Genomic DNA, 21,248 nt, shown 5'->3' with positions numbered 1-21,248 from the left:
CACACCACGGCGGCAAGGTTAGACTGTTGGGCTACTGAAGACTATTAAAGGCTATTGGAGGTTATTGAAACGGTTATTGGGGGCAGAAATCAGTAAAGGCTGGTTAGATAAGTGATTCACGTCTTCGTCCTTTGCTGTGGTGAAACTGCGACTAGCCCTGTCACAGTGATGTTTATTAACGTCATTAAAACAGATTTTGTCAGCTATTGTCTTATAAATATTTACACATAACTTATATCTCTCCTAAATGGCAGTAAATATCTCTCCTAGTGGCAGTAAGCCGTAACCTCGCGGGTAATACAATCGACAAGCATTGTGGGAAATGTAGTTTTTGGTCAAAGAATGCTTCTGACCTATTTATTATGGACACTAAGATTTTACAAGCTCTCGCGGGCCACATAAAAGGACGTGGCGGGCCACATTTGGCCCGCCGGCCTTGTGTTTGACACATGTGGTTTAGGGCCAGTAATGAGGTAAAGACAATTATGATTTAAAAGGCAGTCCAGGGTAAAACACCAAATATCAGAGAAAGGGAAAAAGGCAAGGTAATAAACAAAAAGAGTCGGTAACTGGGCAGGCAATGGCAAAGGCAAGGCAAAAGGGGAAAACAAAATAAAACAGATCAATATCAAGAAGACAAAACCAGAAAACATGTTGTATGAGAGCTAGAGAACTAGTTGCAATATTTGGCCGTGGTAAAATTAAAGTGAGAGGTATATATACACTGGAGAACAGGTGCAAGCAATCAATAGCTTGCTGTACCAACACGTGATCGGAGGTTTGAGATTGTTTCGGTGTGTGTGGATGCTGAAGTAGGAAACTTTAATCTACACTGCTACTTCACACTCAAAAACTTGCTAGTATTAGTAATTAGTACACAATTGTAATTGTCCCTGAAATTCTGTGAGGCAAAAATTGGGCACCAAAGATGGTTAAAGATACAAAAACAAATACAGAAAAAAATGTCTCTCAAAGCAAAATTGGAAGGGATTTTTACCTCTACAGTGGAATTTCAGGGCAAGGCTAAATAAAGGGCAAGATTGATCACTGATCCCTCAGATGGCACTGCGTAAAGATTCAGCTGATAGAACCAGATGGACACAGGCATACTTTGTCACACTTGTCAAACATCACAATACAGAGCTACACTCACAAATAGTCCTAAAACTTCACTGTGCAAAACAGAAGAAGCCTTTATCACATGTGGAAACATGTACAGACAGAGACTCAACATTTTAAAGATGAGACAAACTAATGACCACAGTATGACTGAAATTTAGTAACGCTAATCACAGCTCGCATTTATTGATAAATTCCTGCCCTTCAGCAAAAACAACCAATCAGCTTGCTGCTTGGGTAAATAGCGGAGGAGAGTGAGTGATCTGTTAGAGAAGCCCCCCTTGCTCTGGAGATGTACGCAGGTGCAGTAGTAGGAGTAGGAGTAACAAGCAGAAAAATCATGTTTTTGCATTTGTTTTCAAATTATGTAAATTATGTTGACCAGATTACCTGTCCCTACTAAAGTAAAACATCCCCACAGCATGATGCTGCCACCACCATGTTTCACAGTGGGTGATAAGCAGTGTTACTTTTCTGCAACCTTTAAAAGCAATTTTCAAATCAACTGTATCAACTTTTCTTGATTTGTGGTTGTACTTTGTTAAATATCTGCTGCTACTCTGAAAGCTATTGTTTATGGTACACGCAAGGATGGATTAAGGATAATCTGGGCCCCTGGGCCCTCTTCTCTAGGGCCCCCTGAAAAGGGCTCTCATAACCAGGGCCTTCTAAAAATATGCCCCCCTCTTTCCTAGGACCCCTAATAGCCAGAACTCGGAGCCACAATGCCTCATCCATTTTCATAAGAGGCCCAAAAGCATGGCTAGGGCCCCCAACAGGCCCTGGGGTTAAAGTCCCTAATAGCCAGAGAATCCTTAAAATGGAAATAAAAATATATTGTATCATAAATGTTCATTGGTGTCGCAAAATGTTTTGGGCCAGGGCCCCTCCAGGGCTCCCTGACCTCAAGGGCCCCTGGGCACTGGCCCCACTGGCCCGGTCAGTAATCCAGCCATGGGTACATGCCCTCGAGAGCTGGGCAATATATCAATATTTTATTGTATTATAATCAATTTTTCTCATCATATCAACAATATGCTTTGATAATATTATCAGTGCTTAAAGAATACAGAAGTAACTTTACAAATAATTGCAGATTGTGTAAAGAAATCCTGTTAAATTGGATGAAGTGCAGCAAAAATGTATTAAAAATCACTGTTCTATACATTAAAGTATACTTGAATAGCAGAATCTGTCACTTGCATTTTGTCTGCATATCAAAACACCATAAATACTGTGTAGCGTGTGAATGTTTTAAATATTTTGTAATACAGTATATTCACCATATCACCCAGCTCTATAGGTGCATGATTATATACACCAAGGGTGGTGCCCTGGTGAAAACAATATACTTAATTGTACATAAAACATATTGAAAAATGTCTAAGTATGCTGTAAATATATTAACAGGATTATGTACTTACATAAAATATATTAAAAGTACATTAATACCAAACATCAAATGTTTACAAATAAACTTTGATCATACTTTTATTTTAATAATATAAATATTTTTTAATAGACTACTATGAAGTACACTTTTAGTTTAATGTAATTCAATATACTTCTAAAATACTTATTTCCCAATATATTTTTGTATATTTTTCTGCAATGTATCATGTAACTTTTTATTAAGTAAATTAAATAACTACATATGTAAAATTGAAAGTAAATTTGTAACATGCTAAAAATAGAAGTACAGTATATTAAAAGTATATTTTTATACTCAATGAAGTATACTAGAAGTGTGTTTCTTACAAAAGACATTAGCAAGAAGCATATTTGTACTCTAATGTAAACATATTGTATGTAACATACATTCTAATGTATATAACATACATTCCTAATATATCTGGTGTATAATGGTGATACAGTTTTAATACTAATTAAATGGATTGTAATTTTATCAGAAGCATATTCAGAATATGGGGTTACATATATGAAGTAGTATGTTTAAATGTTACTTAAGTATATTTAAAAGAGTACCACTTTGCACTATTTAAATAAGACTTTAGCACTATTTTTATACAATTAAAGTATAATATAAAATTCATTTTTGCACTCTTTAAATATATTGATTAATATTGTGGCTAAAAATACACTTTAGTGCACTATAGCATAATAATGTTCAGAATTTTTTGGCTATATCATCTGGCCCTAACACACACACAAAAAAAAAATTCACTCCAGATGATGACTTTGAGATCTGTATACCTTTGAGATCACTACAGAGCAGAATTCCTGGGGGAAATCCAATTGGCCTACTTCACCTTCCTCAACAACAAAGAACCTGACTGTTCAAAAAAAAAAATATTCTCACTAAAGAATCTTACAGAGCACTAGTGCTTTGTGTGTAAGTTTAGAGTGAACCTCTTGGCAGTAGACAGAGATTTTGGGTCAGGAACTGTGATTTTCTGGGTCTCCTGGGCTTAAACTGGGTGACTCTAGGTTGAAAAGAGCGTCTTCCTGCCTCTTCAGTTGGTCTAGCAGTAATGCAGCTGAGCCTGCAGCTGAAACCCCCTGTTCTCTCTCGAGCTCTCAGAGGGAACATCACAGGCATGAGAGCCTAAAGTAAAATACTGTATCCAGCATCCACCATCCATCAGAGTAATTTAGTGCAGTACCCCAGCAGAGCAACGTTTGCCAGTTTATGATGTTTCCTTTCTCTGGGTTCACTTTGCTTAACTCTGGCTCAGAGGTTCTCAACCTGTGGTACGATTTCCAAGGTGTTACTATAGATGACTTCTGAAAATGTTATGCTCGCAATTAAAAAATATCAAGGACTGAAATCTGTAAATCTACACCTGCAATTTTCCTACCATTACATTAGTTAGTTTGGTTAGTTTTTAGTGATTTACCTGTTAGAACCTGTATGTAATCCTACAATTCAGGCCTTCACTATAATTATTAATATCAGTTTCATTGGCCCTAGAGTAAAACCACGTGAAACGCCACAAGACATACTATATCAGGGGTCGGCAATAAAGTTTGGCCGCAGGCCAGGTATTTTCCAAGCCATTACGTGGCAGGCCACAAAAACAAATCCTGTTTTGGAAGATGAAGTGTAATGGGATGGAGTGCTACAGACTAGTAACTCTCCAGCCCGGAGGGTTGTTGAACCCAATTGCAGAAGAGTTGAATTTAAAGCGGGTAGACCCAAGATTAATTTATGAATATGAACTTGCTTTCTTTGCATTATTTAAGGTCTGAAAGCTCTGCATCTTTTTTTTTATTTCAGACATTTCTCATTTTCTGCAAATAAATGCTCTAAATGACAATATTTTTATTTGGAATTTGGGAAAAAATGTTGCCCATAGTTAATAGAATAAACCAACAATTCATTTAACTGAAAACATATACCTATAAATATCAAAATCGAAGAAACTGATTCCGAACCTAAAGTGGTCTCTTATTTTTTTCCAGAGCTGTATATGTATACTTGCAGACAAAATAAGGGTTAATCTCCCTTATTCTCACATTTTTAATATTGATTTATGCAGTATAAACTAATACGCGTGAGGATGGTTTGCGCATTTATTTGCAATTTCTGCTCTCTCTCCAATCTTTTGAAGGAATTGCTTAAATCATTTTCACGCTAAGTATTTCCTTTTAAATCACAGTTCTTGCGTGAGATGTTGTAAACGCGCATTTCAGGCCTGTTTTTATGTGTAAGCATTATAAACTGTGATTATGAACTGTTACAGCATTATCTTTATCTGCAAATCCAGGTTCTGTTTGGGATCTGATGATAGTTGGGTGCCTTTTCTTTAATCCTGCCTTTTCTGTGGAGCAGGTCGCACCTCCTTGGCCTTCCCCATCACCAGAATTATTGCCAATAAAGCATTTAGAGGACCAGTTGGTATGCAAGCTGGAAGTGAGTTGTGTTCAGGTAAATTTCAGGCGTATTGCTATTTTGGCGGCAGAAAACACAGGGACGCCACTGACTCAAATGAACCTAGACAACAGTGAACAGATAGCTGTGCATGTCCATCGCGTGTACACCCCTCAGAGCATGCTCTGCTCTGCGCAACAATAAACAGAATAAAATATAATAACATTGCTGTTTCCTTAAATGAGATGCGGGAACATATTTTTAAAATTCTCAGGTACTCTCTCTCACTGTCTCTCTTTCACATACACACACACACAGCTGATGGTACGTTTCCTATGCAGCTACACTTTATTTAGTTTATTTCCCTAATGAAAGCTCCAAGTTAAAATCAGTAATTCAGCAAATTACTTACATACACAAAATCAGAGGTGGAAAAAGTACTGAAAAATTGTAATTAAGTAAAAGTACCTTTACTTTGCTAAAATTCTACTCAAGTAAAGGTAAAAGTACCCATCTAAAAATCTACTCGAGTAAAAGTTAAAAATTACTCAATTTAAAATTTACTTTGAGTAAAAGTTATATAGTTACCTTTATTTATTTGATGTAAAAAAAAGTACAAATCATAAATTAAATAATGTTGACCTTTCAGGCAGTATTTGTTTAGACCACCCCATAAAACATTTTTAAGAACAAGTGACATAGGTTTCTATGATCCCTTTTTTTCTTTACTGTTAAAAAGTTATGGTCATATACGTGACTATAAACCGTATTTTTATAGTTCTACAGTTCATAATATTTTTTACTTGCCATTGCTCTGCTTTAACTGCTATTTATATGTTTTTTAACATTCAAGCAGATTGTTTATTGTTTCCCATAAAAACTTAAGGAAATATCATTAAAAACATGAAATCATACAAAAAAGAATGTTGGTATGCACAGTGTCGTAAAAGAAGCACATTTTGATGGGTAGCATAACTCGACAGAACACCGGTACCCCCAAGCCTCGCACACAGACCCCAGGCTACACAGCTGATTCACACTGCGTCTCTCCCACTAACCGTAAGTGGAGTTATGTATCCATAACTAAGTTTTGGGAGTGATCCACGCCCTCACTCCTCCCACTTCCTTCCCTATTTAAACCGTCACTTCCTCTCTACCTGCTCGTTGAACAACCTCGCACCCACCTCCTCCCCATCTTCCTCCTTCTTTAATTTTTATTTAATTTTTTCTCATGTTTCTCTTCATGAGAGGAGGGGCTTCGGCTTCACGCTTTACAGCGAAGCTGCCCCGAACTCCACCCCAAATACTCTGAGTTCGCTCCCCCTCTTTTATTCTTCTCTGCCCAGTCAAGGGCGTGGGTCAATACTAGCAAATAAACACTGCTGGGAAAAGTTCAGCTGCACTGCCACGGAGAACAAAACTATTTTTTTTTTATTCAAACAAGTTTTTTTACCCAGCATTTTATTTTTTACTCAGTAATTGGGAGTTTTCCAAAGTAGTGAAGTAAATTACTTGTGTCAAAATGAACTTGAGTAAAAGTAAAATTACCACATTTAAAAAATTACATATTACTCATAAAATCTACTCAATTACAGTAATGTGAGTATATGTAATTAGTTACTTTCCACCTCTGCACAAAATTACAAATTATTTATATATAGCCATAACATTATATTTAGTTTCTAGTCTCTGCTTTTCTTACATGCTAAACAATAAGAAGCATTTTTCCACACACAAAATTAGTCTATTCTTATCTATGTTCCAGTAACTCGGTCTGTATGGATTTTTTTTGTTGTTGTTTTTTTTTTACCTTCATTTATTGTCTCTGTGCTACTACACACTGGTGCATCTTATTTATATCTTAAGGATATTTTTGCATTGTACATGTAGCATTTCTCTCTGGGATCAATGAAGTATCTCTGTCTGTCTGTCTGTCTGTCTGCCTGTCTATCTGTCTGCCTGTCTATCTATCTGTCTATCATTGGACTAAACAGCATTTTTTTTTTTATCCCTGTCCAGGAAACTGTCCCGGAAACCCAAGTATAAATATTAGGTCTCAGCCTGATCCAGTTCTTCTTCAAATCATCAAGTGAAAGTGAAAATGTATGCAGAAACATTGGACTAGTGGTTTCTTATGAGTCGCAGTATAAAAAGGCCACTACACTCATGCATGAATTCAGGCATGTATGCTTCCAATTTTAAACATAGCTTTTCCAGTTTCTGCATTTAGAAGACAGTGAACATTGCATAGGTTGCCTGATATTAGTTTTCATCCCTGAACAGCTAGAACTGAGAACGCTCAATTTCTCTGTGTGAGGTAAAACAGTCATTTACATTGCTTGTCATCTAAAGTGCACATATATTCACTTGCTTTCAATTTTGAGAGACAAATCCACTTTCCACCCAATGCTGCACCCTCTCCATCCGCTCTGCCTGCTATGAATGACAATAGGTGTACAGTTCCAGAAATAAAACCCTGGGGAAATTAGAGGGTACTGACATTAGCAGATGGAAATTGAACTCATGCAAGCTAATTCTGATCCAGTCTCTGCTAATATGATGAGCATCTTGAGTATGAGGCAGAAAACGCTGCTGCCACTTCATCACACTGCTCCTCTCTAAATGTCTGAAAGCTGCCTCACAATTGGATGTGCAAAGAACTGCCTGCCAAGGTAAGCAGCCGCACACATGTCATCCAGGGGTTCTGTTTAGCAGAAAAAGAATATTTTTAGTACTGTGAAGAAGAAGTCTTTTGCTGTTTCATTGCATTTGTAAGTTTAAATTCACAGATTGAAGTGGAACACTCTGTAAAGTGGGACACATAGGCCCAATCCCATTTCTAATTTGAACCCCTACATATTGGAACAGAGTTAGAAGGGGAAGGGGTAATATCCTCTCCTTAAGAATTAAGAAAACTCTTCAAGAACCTGATACAGATATAACTATAGCAGTGGAGTACTAAAGTTCAGCAACCTGGCTGCTGTTTAACTGGTTAACTTCAGGGCATTGTATGTTTTCAAAAAGGGGGCAGATGGTGCAGCACTAATTATAATTGTCTGTTCCTTAATTCCTCTGTGATAAAGAGCTGAATTAAGCTTTTATTAACTTTTTGTATTTGTTTTTATGTTTAACTTTTAATGCTGCAGCTTTTACCATCCATTGCATTATTTAAGGTGGAATAGGAAAGTTAGCCAGCTAGCTACTGAGACTGAGTACTAGAGATTGTTTTAAGCTTGATGTGACAAAAATGGCCATAAAACATTGAAACTACACATTAAACTATAGTAATAAAGTTGTTATAGTCATTTTTAAATGGAAAATGTAAGGAAAAATGTTTACATTTGTGAGTTTCCTTGGTCACTTTTGGCACCATCTTGCCAGTCATTCACAGTCACAGTCCTCTGTTTAGACTGTGCCTAAAAAATCTTATTTTGTTATTTTTTTGTAGGCGCAGTCAAAAAAGTGGGCTTTGAGAATCACGGGCAAGATGGATGGTAAAAAAGTTAATAAAAGCTAAATTCAGCTCCTCATCAGAGAGGAATTAAGAAACAGACAGTAATAATCAATTTCTGCACCATCTGCCCCCTTTCTGAAAACATGAAATGCCCTAAAGTTAACCTGTTAAACAGCAGCCATGTTGCTGAACTTTAGTACTCCACTGCTATAGTAATATCTGTATCAGGTTCTTTAAGGGTTTTCTAAATTCTTAAGGAGAGGATATTACCCCAAATATCAGGAGCATGAGAAACCAATAAAAATAAATTAATATAACACACGCCAAAGCTTGACCTAGGGTTAATTTGCATATGAAAGTTAACTGTAGCCTTGTGGCAGAAATTCTACAAAAGGTATAATTAAATTAAATGTCTTGTAAACTATTATATTAGAAGATATTCTGCTGTTTGTGGTAACAGAAGCAAATTTGAGAATGAGTATCATTAATAAAGTGGGGCAGCAAGTTAAGGCTTATTACCCACACCAAAACATGATTTGAGTTATTAAACAATTCTTTAATAAACAGTACTTTTTTTAAAGATATTTTAATATCCAGCATGATAACCAGAGAGTAGTTGATAAAGTCAGTCTTTTTTATAGTATGTCTATTTCAACAACTGTATTTATTCTTGTTATTAAGGTTGAATGCCATAATTAATAAGACCTACTGTATGCTTCAGAGTTTAAATATATGACTGTAAAACCTGTATTTTGTTTTATAAAATCATTTTAGCCTATGCACTTTTATTTAAAACAGAAATTAAGTATCCCACTCTGACACTGTGAGTGCCCCCCTCCTATAATTGTTTGATATATATATTTTATATTGTGTAAAGGACATGCTACACTCGACATGATGTTATGCTGTGATATATATGGTATTAGGATTTTTTAGTAAAAAAAAAAAAAAAAAACTGTTTCACTTTATCAATCTTTACCCTACTTTGATTTCATTTGAACTGATTTAATTATTGCCTTTAATGAGGATCTGAGTGAGATGTTATGATGCACTGCGATATTAAATTAAAATAAAGAATTATAGCAGTGCATCACATCTCGCCCAGATCATCATTAAAGGCAATAATTAAATCAGTTCGATTAATTAAGTGACATCAGTGACAACACAAAATATGTACGCATTACTCTTTAAGCACTTTAAAATAGCAATTAAATACAGCATCAGTGCAGGTGCAAAACATTTGTCTAGTGTCGAGTATCATGGGCTTAGCCTTTCCTTTTTAGAGCTGCTCCTCTAATACGCTGTTTTTGTTGTTTTTTAATGAAAATCATTAACATGGAAAATTTAGTACAACTCACCAGCATGTCCTGCAGCATTTGTTGGTGATAGCAACAGTGAGACCATGCAGATGAGCAGCAGAACTTGTGTAAAAGCCTTCTGCTTGAGTTTCTTAAACATCCTAGAGAGAGAGAAAGACAGAGAGAGATCAGAATCTGTTATATGCTATAGGTTTTACAGCCAATCACAGTTACAGACTCACATAAAAAAAATGACTCAATTAAAACAAAAACATTGCATGAAAAATAAAAGGGGTAAGGGTTAGTCAAAGTCATTTGAACGCATGCAAACAGACTGTGAAAAACATCCACAGAGGTGTTTTGAATAATTTAATTAAATCATTAATAAATCAGTGAATCCCACCAATAACTGTACAAAATGGCAGGTTTTGCTTGGTAAAATCTATAGAGAATGTATGGCTACAAATTATAATACACAACTGCAAAATATATTTGCAGAATTGAACACACTGGGAAATAAAAACAAAATGTGGCATATAAAAAAAAAATTATGGCGCACATCACACATTATGTTCCCCACTTTCAGAAAGTAAATTTAATTCAATAAGATGTAAAAATTGAAATGCTATAATTAAGTTTGTTTGCTGTATAACGTTTATTCAATCAATTTCATACAGAAAATATGAAAAAAGGTGATTTTAACAGAGTTGCTATACACATTTTGGTGCTTTAAATAACTTTTTTTAATGTATCTATTAATGGCATTCAATCAATTTAAATGGTACTTTGATGTTACTTAAGAACTCTTAAAAGGTGTAGCCAGTATTAAACAGTAACATTTAGAGATCAAATTAATTCCACTCAAAAGAACCTAAGAACCTAATTCTCTATTTCCAGCTTTGCCAACATGAAGAGTTCACTTTATTAAATATATGGGTTTGAAAATCTGACTGTTAATTGCTCTAATTATTAATAATACATATTAATATAGTTCATAACAGTCAAATCCCACTAAATCCCACTTATTATAACGATTCTCTGATTCTCTCTTTTTGCTTTTGTAATCTGGAGCTGCTGCCTCTGGACTGTGAGCACGTTTCATTTCTGAGACAGTAGTCACCCTCTACAGTTCTCAGGAAATTATGATCTGGGGAAAACACATTACGCCGAGGGAAAACAACACGTAGTAATTACTGTAGGGGTGACAGTTACACAGCAGGGTAATGCTTTCCTTAAACAACACATACAGTAGATTACACACACACACACACACACACACACACACACCCCTATTTAGGACAACTAAAGGACAACTCAGCTGGCTTTAGGACTCCAGTACTGATTATTTAATATCCTCAAACATATAAATAAAAATACTCAATTTGGTGTGGTATTAATTAAAAAGTCAAATTGTATTTATACCATCCTGTCATTTTAATTGCATTTTAAAACACTTATGTACTTTTTGTATTTATTTTGAAACAGCAATTTTTACGCAGCATTAGTAAGTTTAAGAAATAAGGTCCTATAAAATAAATCTTAGAGCATCTAAATGTATTAATAAATGATTTCCAAGAAAAGCATTGTGAATCTGTGACCACCAACATTACATACAACTCAAAAGATTGTAGTAGTAAACAGTAAATCTCACAGTAAAAAAAATTATAAATTCTTCTTACATAGAATAATAGAATAATCAAAAGTCAGTAGACTCTAGTAGATGATAAAATAAAGTATGGTGTTTTTGCAGCTGAAAGAAAAGCAATAATACATTTTGTTTCTTATAATCACATTTCCTTTTCGCCAATAAATATTGTTATTTTTTTATTATGTCAATCTGACAGCCTATCCCGGCATGTTCATGCATCAGCATAAAAAATGCTTATTTTTTTTTTAGTAAGACCCTGAGACAAAAATAACCATCTTACACCCTGTCAACAGTGTATTTTCACGCCTTGTGCCTGCTTTGTTTAAATAGCAACAGTGCTTCTGAATATATATCTACGCCTATAGAAGTGAGGTGTGTTCAGGTACATTAAATAAAAACATGTTCATTGCTGTATTAGTCTTTTACACACACAAGGATGCACAGCCATGCACAAATCCTGATTCATTAAGAGAACAAGTACATGCCTTTTACATGTTTCATGCTGCACAGGATGTACTTTTCCCGTCATTATTATAGCAAAGACACACTGACACGCCCTTAATCAAGCTGCAAAAACTGGTTGACGACTCCCCTATAGATCACTTAATCACTAGGGCAATTTATGTTTAATGCATGCCTTTTTTAAAGCATTGTAAACCCAATACATGCAGAACTAAAACACTTTTGTTCAACGATTGCTGTGGGCATAGAAAAAAATATAGCTAACCTATATAAATAGGTTGAATAAACACAGCAGCATCACACTGACGAATTTAAAGGAAGCAGAGTGTACGAATCATTCGTTATCTAACATAAAACTTCTTTACTGAAGATTTTTTTTAAAGTGCTGGCTGTGTTGTTCTCATTTGCTTTGCTCTGAATGGTATCATTCATCTTCATTACGTATCTCAGGTGAGGGATATCTGGCAGACTGGCATAATTAGACTTGGAATTGGGAGTTTGTTCCTCCATTTGTGTGTTTTTTTTTTTTTTATCCGTGCCACATTTGTTTTCTATGTTTAATCTAAGAGTGACTGCTATAGCTGCAAAACAGTGAGCGAAGGAGAAAATGTCTAGGCTACTTTCTCTGAACTCTGGAGTTTCTTACCCCACAAGTCCTTTCCTTTTCATCACCTCCCTCGCTCCACAACATATTGAATAGCCACAGGCCAATGAGCACAGTTTCAAACAGCTCACTGTGACCTTGGTGCCTATGCACATCAGCTGTGGCAGCAGGCTTACCACAGCAGCTTTGCAATAAAATCCTCAGATGGATCAAAAGGTGCACTGCAGAAAAACACAGAAAACTCTTGGATTTTTAAGGTGGTCGCTGGGGCAATTCATTCCTCTATGTGTTTGGCATAAATAAGAAGACCCCTGCAAGGGATGAGCAAAAATGTGACAACAGTTGTTGGGCTTATCACTCTAAAAAGTGATTCTGTGTTAGAGTCAGACGAGCTAAATAAAATTCAGTTTAAAGAATCTTAACCTGAAGACTTAAAAATGACAAAAATAAATTAATTAAAAACTAATTAATTTGATGACCTGAAACATTTAAAAGTGACAAACATGTAAAAAAAATTAAAATGATCAAAGGGGCAAACAATTTTTCATACCACTGTATAAATAATTCAGGCTAGAGTCATAAATGTGTTTGTTTGTTAGAGCAGCAATGTGAGTTAGGCACAAGGCATTGGATGTTGATATCGGAGCCTCGTTGGCGAGTTGGAGTATGAGTAAATGGTATCGGGCCTGATACTGATACCAGTAACAGGATTAATGCATCCCTAATAGCTATAGATTGTAAACAATAATATAGAAGCAAACTATTTATTTGTAAAGATGTACTGGAGTATGTTTATATGAGATGTTTTGAATAGAAAAAGAAGTTACACACTCTATGTCTGAGCCTGTGAAAACATAGGCTCTCAAAAAAGAGATAAGACAAGTGACCAATCACACAGCTCTGTGCATGCAAGATGGCAGAGTGCTGTATAAAACAATCAGGTCCAAATATTCTTCCACCAGAAAAGTAGACATTTGGAGCAGGTTAATCAATGCTAGACAATACTAACTCAACAGGGCTCAACAGGATTGGAGCAGATTTGCGAACAGACACAGCAGCCAGGCTGAGCTCGATTACAGTACCTTTATTTTGATACTTAGGTGGACTTTTGCACTTCTTTTTAAGTAGAAATATATCGTCGCTGTCCAATGAAAAACACTTATCTCCAAAACAACAACTTTACAGGAGAGAGAAAAACCTTGTAAACTTTTAATGGAAGTCAATGTAAAAAGAGTTTATTTCAGGTAATTTTGAAGAGTTTCTATTGGTCCATTCATCAAGAAATTTTGGCACAGTCTAATGGACAGTTTGTCCGTTCAAATTATGTACTAAAACAATAAAATCACCAAAAATATATGTGTTTTTAATAGGTATAGATCCAGGAATCATTAATGTTTTTAAGTCCTGATGTGCTGTACTTCCTACACCTCTTACACTTCCATTGTCTTTGAAATGTCATTGTATGTATTTGGTCCTTTTAGCATATTTGTGGAATAGATTATCATCATCCCCTTAATGTTTTAGACGTGTGCAGGCTCTTCTGTCCTTTAATAATCTGGCTTTCTGTTTCTGCAGCCTTTGTATGCTCTAATCAATATAAGTGACTTCCATGGGATTTTGCTTGTGCTCTCTTATGTTTGCAATCTTTGCCCAAGCCGTCAGCTGTGCTAGCGTGTCTTTGCTATCGTAACGGCGGGAAAAGTATGCCTTGCGTGGCCTAAAATTGGCATGTAATAATTTTCCTTTTAATCTAATTCGAATTAATCACGAGTGTGTTTTGGGGCATAATATGAAATAAGCCAATCAGCATGTCACTTGCAAGTTCTTTTATAAGCCAGGTGCGCTCTTTGCAACTTTGGTGGATTTGTATTTTAACGGTGCAGTGCTTCTGCGCTTCTGACCAGATAAAAAAACTGAACTGCACATTCACGCTGTAAAGGTGCGTGAGCAGGTCATTTACAGTAACAGCACTGCTATTTTATTCTGTATTCGTTTTTTTGTTGATATAAAATTTATGTTTGTGCAATGTGGCATGTCCATGTATATGTGCCTGTGTGTAACAAGCAGGGGGTGTGTTGCCGTGTTGCCAAGATAGCAATGAACGTCTGACTGATGACTGTTGTCTAGGTTCCATTCAGTCAGTGGCGCATCGGTGTTTTCCATTGACAAGAAAGCAATACGCCAGAAATGTAACTGTATACATCTCCAGTCCAGACCACCACACCCATCAGCGTAGATATATTTACAATGACTGTTGCTATTTAAACAACACAGGTGGAAGGCGTAAAAATGCATTGTTTGTGTCGTGTAAGATGTAAGCAATGAGCATCGCAATGCACCTTGTGAAGGGTGTAAGATATAGCCCTTCAATAAACCTGTAGTTCATTTAGTTGACTTGAATCTCAGCCCAACTGCAAACTTCACCCATATCAAGGCAGAAAAAGCTCCTCGCCCCTGCAAGACTGATTAAAAATCTTCTCGTCAGTGTTTAGGAAGCTGACTCCAGCTGAACACGGAACCTCTGACAACCTGACAGGGCTTCCATCTCGCTTCTGGAGCTGATGCTTGCATGGGTTAGCGCTCAGGCAACTGCAAAGAGGAGTCAGAGGAGTCAAGAAAGAAAAGAGAGGAAGAAGAGGTCTAGCAGCTGAACGCTGTAATTCAGCTGGAGCAACACAGCAGAACTCAATGTGTTTCACATAAATTGGATTACTTTTATCTGTGCAGCCTGGTGTCATGTACATGTTTGGAAAGTTGAAAAATAACTAGGCCAATTCATTCAAACTGCACCAAAAATATAAACTGAGCAAAATTATGTAAAAAACTTCTGACACTTCTGTTTACTTTACATAATAAACGTTACATAATGTATGAACTAGAGTGGAGTCAACAAGAGGCCTGAATCACTGTATAGACTGACTGGAACCTCAGATTGTACTACCCCCCACCTCTCTCTTTCTGTCTCTCTCTCTCTTTCTCCCCTTTTTTTTTACCGTGACATTGATGGTCACATCAGACAGCTATGAAGTCACTATTTCAGTAAAACAATAGATGATTGGGAAAGCCCAATGACACAACATTCAGCCTGTGTGTGTGTGTGTGTGTGCCTTGACTTAGATGGGCTGTCAATTGTAAGAAGTATTTCTCAAAATTGTTGACCATTGGTTCCATGCGTTATTGCCTGTCAAAAAATAAAACCAATCTGGCAACACTGAGCTCATACTAAAATACTATAACTGTCATCCAAACTACGAAGAAGCTTTATACACCTTGTCATTTTCTCAGTCAGCTTTTTGAGGTAGGAACCTGGAATGACTTTCAGTTAACAGCTGTGCTGAACTTGTTAAAAGCTATTTCTTGAATGTCTTGTCTCGTAATGTGTTTGAGAGCATCAGTTTTAAAGTTGTGAAGAGGTAGAGTTGGTATACAGTGAATAGCTCTATTTTGAGTAATGTTCTAACCAGTGATGGTAAAGTTACTTTGAAAAAGTAATCCGATTACTGATTACTCCTTTAAAAATTAACTTAGTTACTTTATGGATTACTTGATTTTAAAAGTAACTAAGTTACTTTACAAGTTACTTTATTAGTTACTTTAAGCAGCCCCAGACACCACCTCCCACTGCCTTAACATAAACATTATAACCAGTTTTGCCAATACTGCCTTTATTGGAAAATGCATTTTTAACAGCAACAATATATCTCTTGACGTTTAAAGTTGAACTATTTCCTGAAGAAATATGTTTTGTTATAAAAAATAAAAGACCCTTTCTCTTGAATTAACTTAACATAAATATATTTTTTTTATAAAAAATAAAATATGGTCTTTCTTGTTTTCACTTAACATAAATAGTTGTTTTTATAAAAAAAATATAAAATAAAGAAAGTCTTTCTTGACCTGACATATTTAACACTGTAAAACTGAACATTGAACCTGTTGTTCTCTGCAGGGCAGCAAGGTCTAGACCAGGGATCACATATATGCGGACTGCGGTCCGGGTCCAGACCTAGACGTTGTTCAATGCGGACCCAATAAACTACTGAAAAGGATTTAATTTTGAGAGCGTTCATTTAAAGCACCGGAACTTTTCTTGTCTTTATGGTATACGTGCTCTGCGGCACAGTAAACTTGTAGACCAATCACGTGTGGTGTAAAATCTTCAAATGCTCTACTCTGCCAATCAGATGTGTGCAGACCGCTGCACTGGCTAGTGAATTGGGACGCAGCCAGGAAAAAACGCCTTTATAAAAAGATAGGGAGCCCGAGAACTGGCAGAAAAATGAGAATGGGCGGAAACTAAAGACACGCAGAGCGCGAGAGAGACAGGGGAGTGCGGTGAGTAAACCAATGGTCGTATCTCATTAAGCGAGATGCATGTGATTGGGGGAGAGCGGAGGGGGGATAGGGAAGGGAGCACGGTGTCTGTGTGTGTGTGAGTGTGTGAGGTGGAGAGAGAGAGAGTAACGCACAGTGACTTGGATAATTAACTTTAATCTGATTACTTAATTGGAAATAGTAACGCGTTAGATTACTCGTTACTGAAACAAAGGGTCTGTCATCACTGGTTCTAACCCATATTATTGTTGGAAAGTGGCAAAACTATTGCAAATATTTCAAGAACTTTGAAAGTATCCTCAAGTGCAGTCGCAAAGACCATTAAAACCGTTATGATGAACCTGGCTTTCATCAGGACCACCCCAGGAAAGGAAGTGCAAGAGTTCCCTCTGTTGCATATCGCCAAGAGCATCGTTATTGCAAAAATACCATGAAATATTGTGATATTATTTTAGGGCCATATTGCCCACCTCTAGTGTCCCTACATGTCCTTCATAGTCTGGATTATGCTTAACAGTGTGTAAACCGTTCATGAAGAACAAACCAACATAGAGGGGTTGGACAATGAAACTGAAACACCTGGTTTTAGACCACAATTACTTATTGTGATGACGGACAGTTCTGGTGGAAACAGGAGAGTTGAGGTGCACATTGAATTCTGCCGTGATTTGGGCAGCCGTGGTTTTATGTTTTTTGGATACAATCCGGGTTAGCATCTGAACATCCCTTTCAGACAGCTTCCTCTTGCGTCCACAGTTAATCCTGTTGGATGTGGTTCATCCTTCTTGGTGGTATGCTGACGTTACCCTGGATACCGTGGCTCTTGATACATCACAAAAAATTGCTGTCTTGGTCACAGATGCGCCAACAAGATGTGCACCAACAATTTATCCTCTTTTGAACTCTGGTATGTCACCCATAATGTTGTGTGCATTGCAATATTTTGAGCAAAACTGTGCTCTTACCCTGCTAATTGAACCTTCACACTCTGTTCTTACTGGTGCAATGTGCAATTAATGAAGATTGGCCACCAGGCTGCTCCAATTTAGCCATAAATCCTCCCACACTAAAATTGTGTTTCAGTTTCACTGTCTAACCCCTGTAAATGCTTAGGACATAATCTGAATAAAAATTAGGTGAACCTTCATACAATCCTCTTATCTACACCTTCACTGATGGGTTCATTTAAATACATGCAGCTTCTTTCACCAATTAAAAGCAACTTACATAAACTCATTTGACCAATCAAACGCAGTCATCTGTACACTGTAATCTATATGTACCGTAATCTATAACAAAGCAGTGGGCTTCAGCCAGTTGCTGAACTGCAATGTCTTAAATAATGGACTGCTGCAATCACAGCTGCTTTTGAGGGATGTCTCTTTCAGCTTTGCACGTCTAGTTATAATGATGGTAATAGCCAGATTTGTGAAGTGCAAGACTTATATTTGTCCTGTGGACAGATTCTCCCACCTGAGCTGTGGATTTCTGCAGCTCCTCCAGAGTCACCATGGGTCTCTTGGCTGCTTTTGTGACCAGTGCTCTCCTGGCTTTATCTGTCAGTTAACTAAACTTTTTGTATGATGAATTGAACAGTGCTCATTTAAATGTTTAACTTCTTCACAACTTTATCTCTGACCTGTCTGGTGAGTTTCTTGGTCTTCGTGATGCTGTTTGTTCACTAGTGTTCTCTAACAAACCACTGAGGCCTTCACAGAACAGCTGTATTTATACTGAGACTAAATTACACACAGATGCACTGTATTAACTGATTAAGTGACTCCTGAAGGCAGTTGATTGCACTGGATTTCATTTAGGGGTTTCAGAGTAAAGGGGGCCGAATACTTTTTAGATTTTTATTTGATTAAAATTTTGAAAAACATGCGTTTGACAGTTATGTACTATTTGTGTTGGTCTATCACTTAAAATATTAATAAAATACATTTAAGCTTGTGGTTATAAGATGATAAAAAAAGTTAATACTTTTGCAACCACTGTATTTGGTCTTGTTTTTGTGCGTGCTGTATAAATAAATGTTTTAAGATGTTTTTTATAAATGAGCTCTTATAAGTAATTTACAACCTAATCTTTTGACTAGATACAATCCTACCACTTGAGTGATTGTTTTATTAATGTAAATATGGCTTTGGCTACTCTATGCAGCTCTGTCTTCTCCAGAATTTGCTACACTATAGCCTAAAGACCTGTAACTAGCCGTCACTGGGGGCACTGGCTTCTCACATTTTAAATGGCTAACAGCCATGCACTTAACTACAGCTAATTTTAATGAGCTATGCTAACATATTTTTTAGTGCTTGAAGTGGGTTCAGACTAACGGACAGAGTCACCTTGACTGCACTGAGTAAGCTCTGCGGATGTAGAGGGAAAAAGGCTGGTATGTGATACGGCTGAGGACAGGTGACGGAGTCTTGTAACGTGTACCTGCTGTCTCTGTAGCTTTCACTCACACACTGCATCCTTCACTAGAGACTGACAGAGGAGAGGAACCCCAGCTTTTACTCTTGAAGAGTGAAAAGGACAGACCTCTTTCAGCTCTATGACGGCACTGAGCATTGCGTCAGGAGACAGGTGATAATTACCCACAGCATCGAAGACATCAAAACTTTATCAGTAGTCACTAAAAGTCATGAGAACGCAACGCATTGTGGAACACAGCCCACTACTGTAGATATATTTTTGTAACTTTCATATATTAAATATATGTCTAACATATAGTACCATATCAACATATAATGATATAAAATATGCATTAATGTATATTACAAACATATTTTAATGTCAGACAAATATAACTAAATATAAGTAAATGTAAAAAGTAGGGCTGTCAATGCTAAAGCATGCGATTAATGTGGAATCAGTAACGCATTAATATATATTTTTGCGCAATTATTTTTTTTTTACTTCTTTTTATAATTACTCAGGTTATCTTTGTCTGATATTAAAATGTGTTCAATGACTCAATAATGTAGGTATAACAAAAAAAGGAAAAAAGAAAAGAAATCTGTAAGGGGGCAAATACTTTTTCAAGCACTCTATGTTAGAAACTTACAGCACAAACCAGCTTTAATTACAATTCTGTTTTTTCTTTTTTTCAGGTGTTATGTTGGTGCCAAGCTATCAGTGGAACACAGTCATACAGTCAAACCATGCAAACATGTAATTTTGTTGTGTGAGTTAAAGCAGACTGTGTTTGTCTATTGTTGTGACTTAGATGAAGATCAGAACACATTTAATGACCAATTTATGCAGAAATTCAAGTAATCCCAAAGGGTTCACATACTTTGTCTTGCAACTGTAAGAGAATAACTTAACGATGATGGTTGGGCCTACACTGATGCACCGATGTTCCACACATGACACAATTCCAATTTCCAGTTCTACCTTCTAAAATCTTTACATTTTTAAGCAAACCTGCTCATCCAGACCCATGAGTTCAGAGTGAATCTGAATCCAAATGAGTTGAATATTTGAGTAAAAGAACAACTCTGGCTAAAAAGTAAGGATCTGATTTTCTGCATATTGTGGAGAAAATGCCCTACTAACTATCACCTTCACAACCTATCCCAGTGACTATGATAGAAATCCCTTGGGAATTGCGACCCCCTAGTGAAAAAACCCTCTTTTATTGTATCTCTTGCTATCTGTTGATAATTGCTATTTTTTTAAGGGCCCAATCTTTTGGTAGATTACAAAAAAGGAATCTCCATGCTGATTAAAAACGAGCCTCAGCAGTCCCGCATCAGTAAAGCATTAAGTACAACCGTTAAGACTGAAAAGCCTTATTCATCTGAACACACCTCACTGCTCTGCTTTCTGTGAGCAGAGATAGAGCTGTAATCACACTCCATAATGATGATCTGTCACTGTTTTTTAACATCTGAGCCACTTGAGCAGGGAAGCTATCAAGCCTTCCGTAACTTTTCTTTTGATCAAAGCTTTCTCCTTTCCCCTGCACTCCCTCCCCCTTTTCTCTCCCTCTCTCGTTGCACCTAATACCAGTGTGATGTTTCAATCAATGTCCCTAAAATTCCGCTCGGCACCATTAGCTGTTCACCTCATTCACACCAATCAATCTGAATCCCTCACTTTCTTCTCACTTTTATGTTCCTATCCTCTTCAATCCGGGCTCGTAATACGGGCGGCCTATTTTTGATCTGGTTTTAATTGCTCTTTTTGCGACAGCCGCATCAATTATGAATATGGCACAGAAATGCATCATATGTCTCAATTTGAGCCCTTTTAAGCTCAACAGCCAGACTCATCGAATATACTGTCTGCTCATAACTCTACAGTTTAAAGATAACATGTGTGTAATGTGATTTCTGCTTCCAAGTCAGGTCAGAACATTTAAATATTTTAGAGATTTGTAAGGCAGACTGGCGTGCTCCCCAACTTCTATTTGAAGTAATTGGTATTCGTGAGTGATCAATTCTAATATACAGGGCTGTAAAAAAAGTATTCATACATTTTCCACA

General features: G+C 36.7%; 1 protein-coding gene across 2 annotated transcripts in view; it reads right to left on the bottom strand.

The window, feature by feature from the left end:
* The window catches only part of LOC103023565 (chemokine-like protein TAFA-2), an 81,985-nt gene that overhangs the window by 27,522 nt on the left and 33,215 nt on the right, over positions 1-21,248 (bottom strand). For both annotated transcript variants that reach the window (XM_015602945.3, XM_015602946.3), the window contains exon 2: positions 9,764-9,864. In XM_015602945.3, coding sequence (XP_015458431.1) covers positions 9,764-9,863 — 100 coding nt within the window. In that variant the 5' untranslated portion in view covers position 9,864. The remainder of the gene's footprint in view (positions 1-9,763; positions 9,865-21,248) is intronic.

The sequence above is a fragment of the Astyanax mexicanus genome, chromosome 2, assembly GCF_023375975.1.
Source record: "Astyanax mexicanus isolate ESR-SI-001 chromosome 2, AstMex3_surface, whole genome shotgun sequence".
NCBI lineage: Eukaryota > Metazoa > Chordata > Actinopteri > Characiformes > Acestrorhamphidae > Astyanax > Astyanax mexicanus.
Note: the sequence above shows the minus strand (reverse complement) of the source record. Positions and strands in the feature narration are given on the sequence as shown.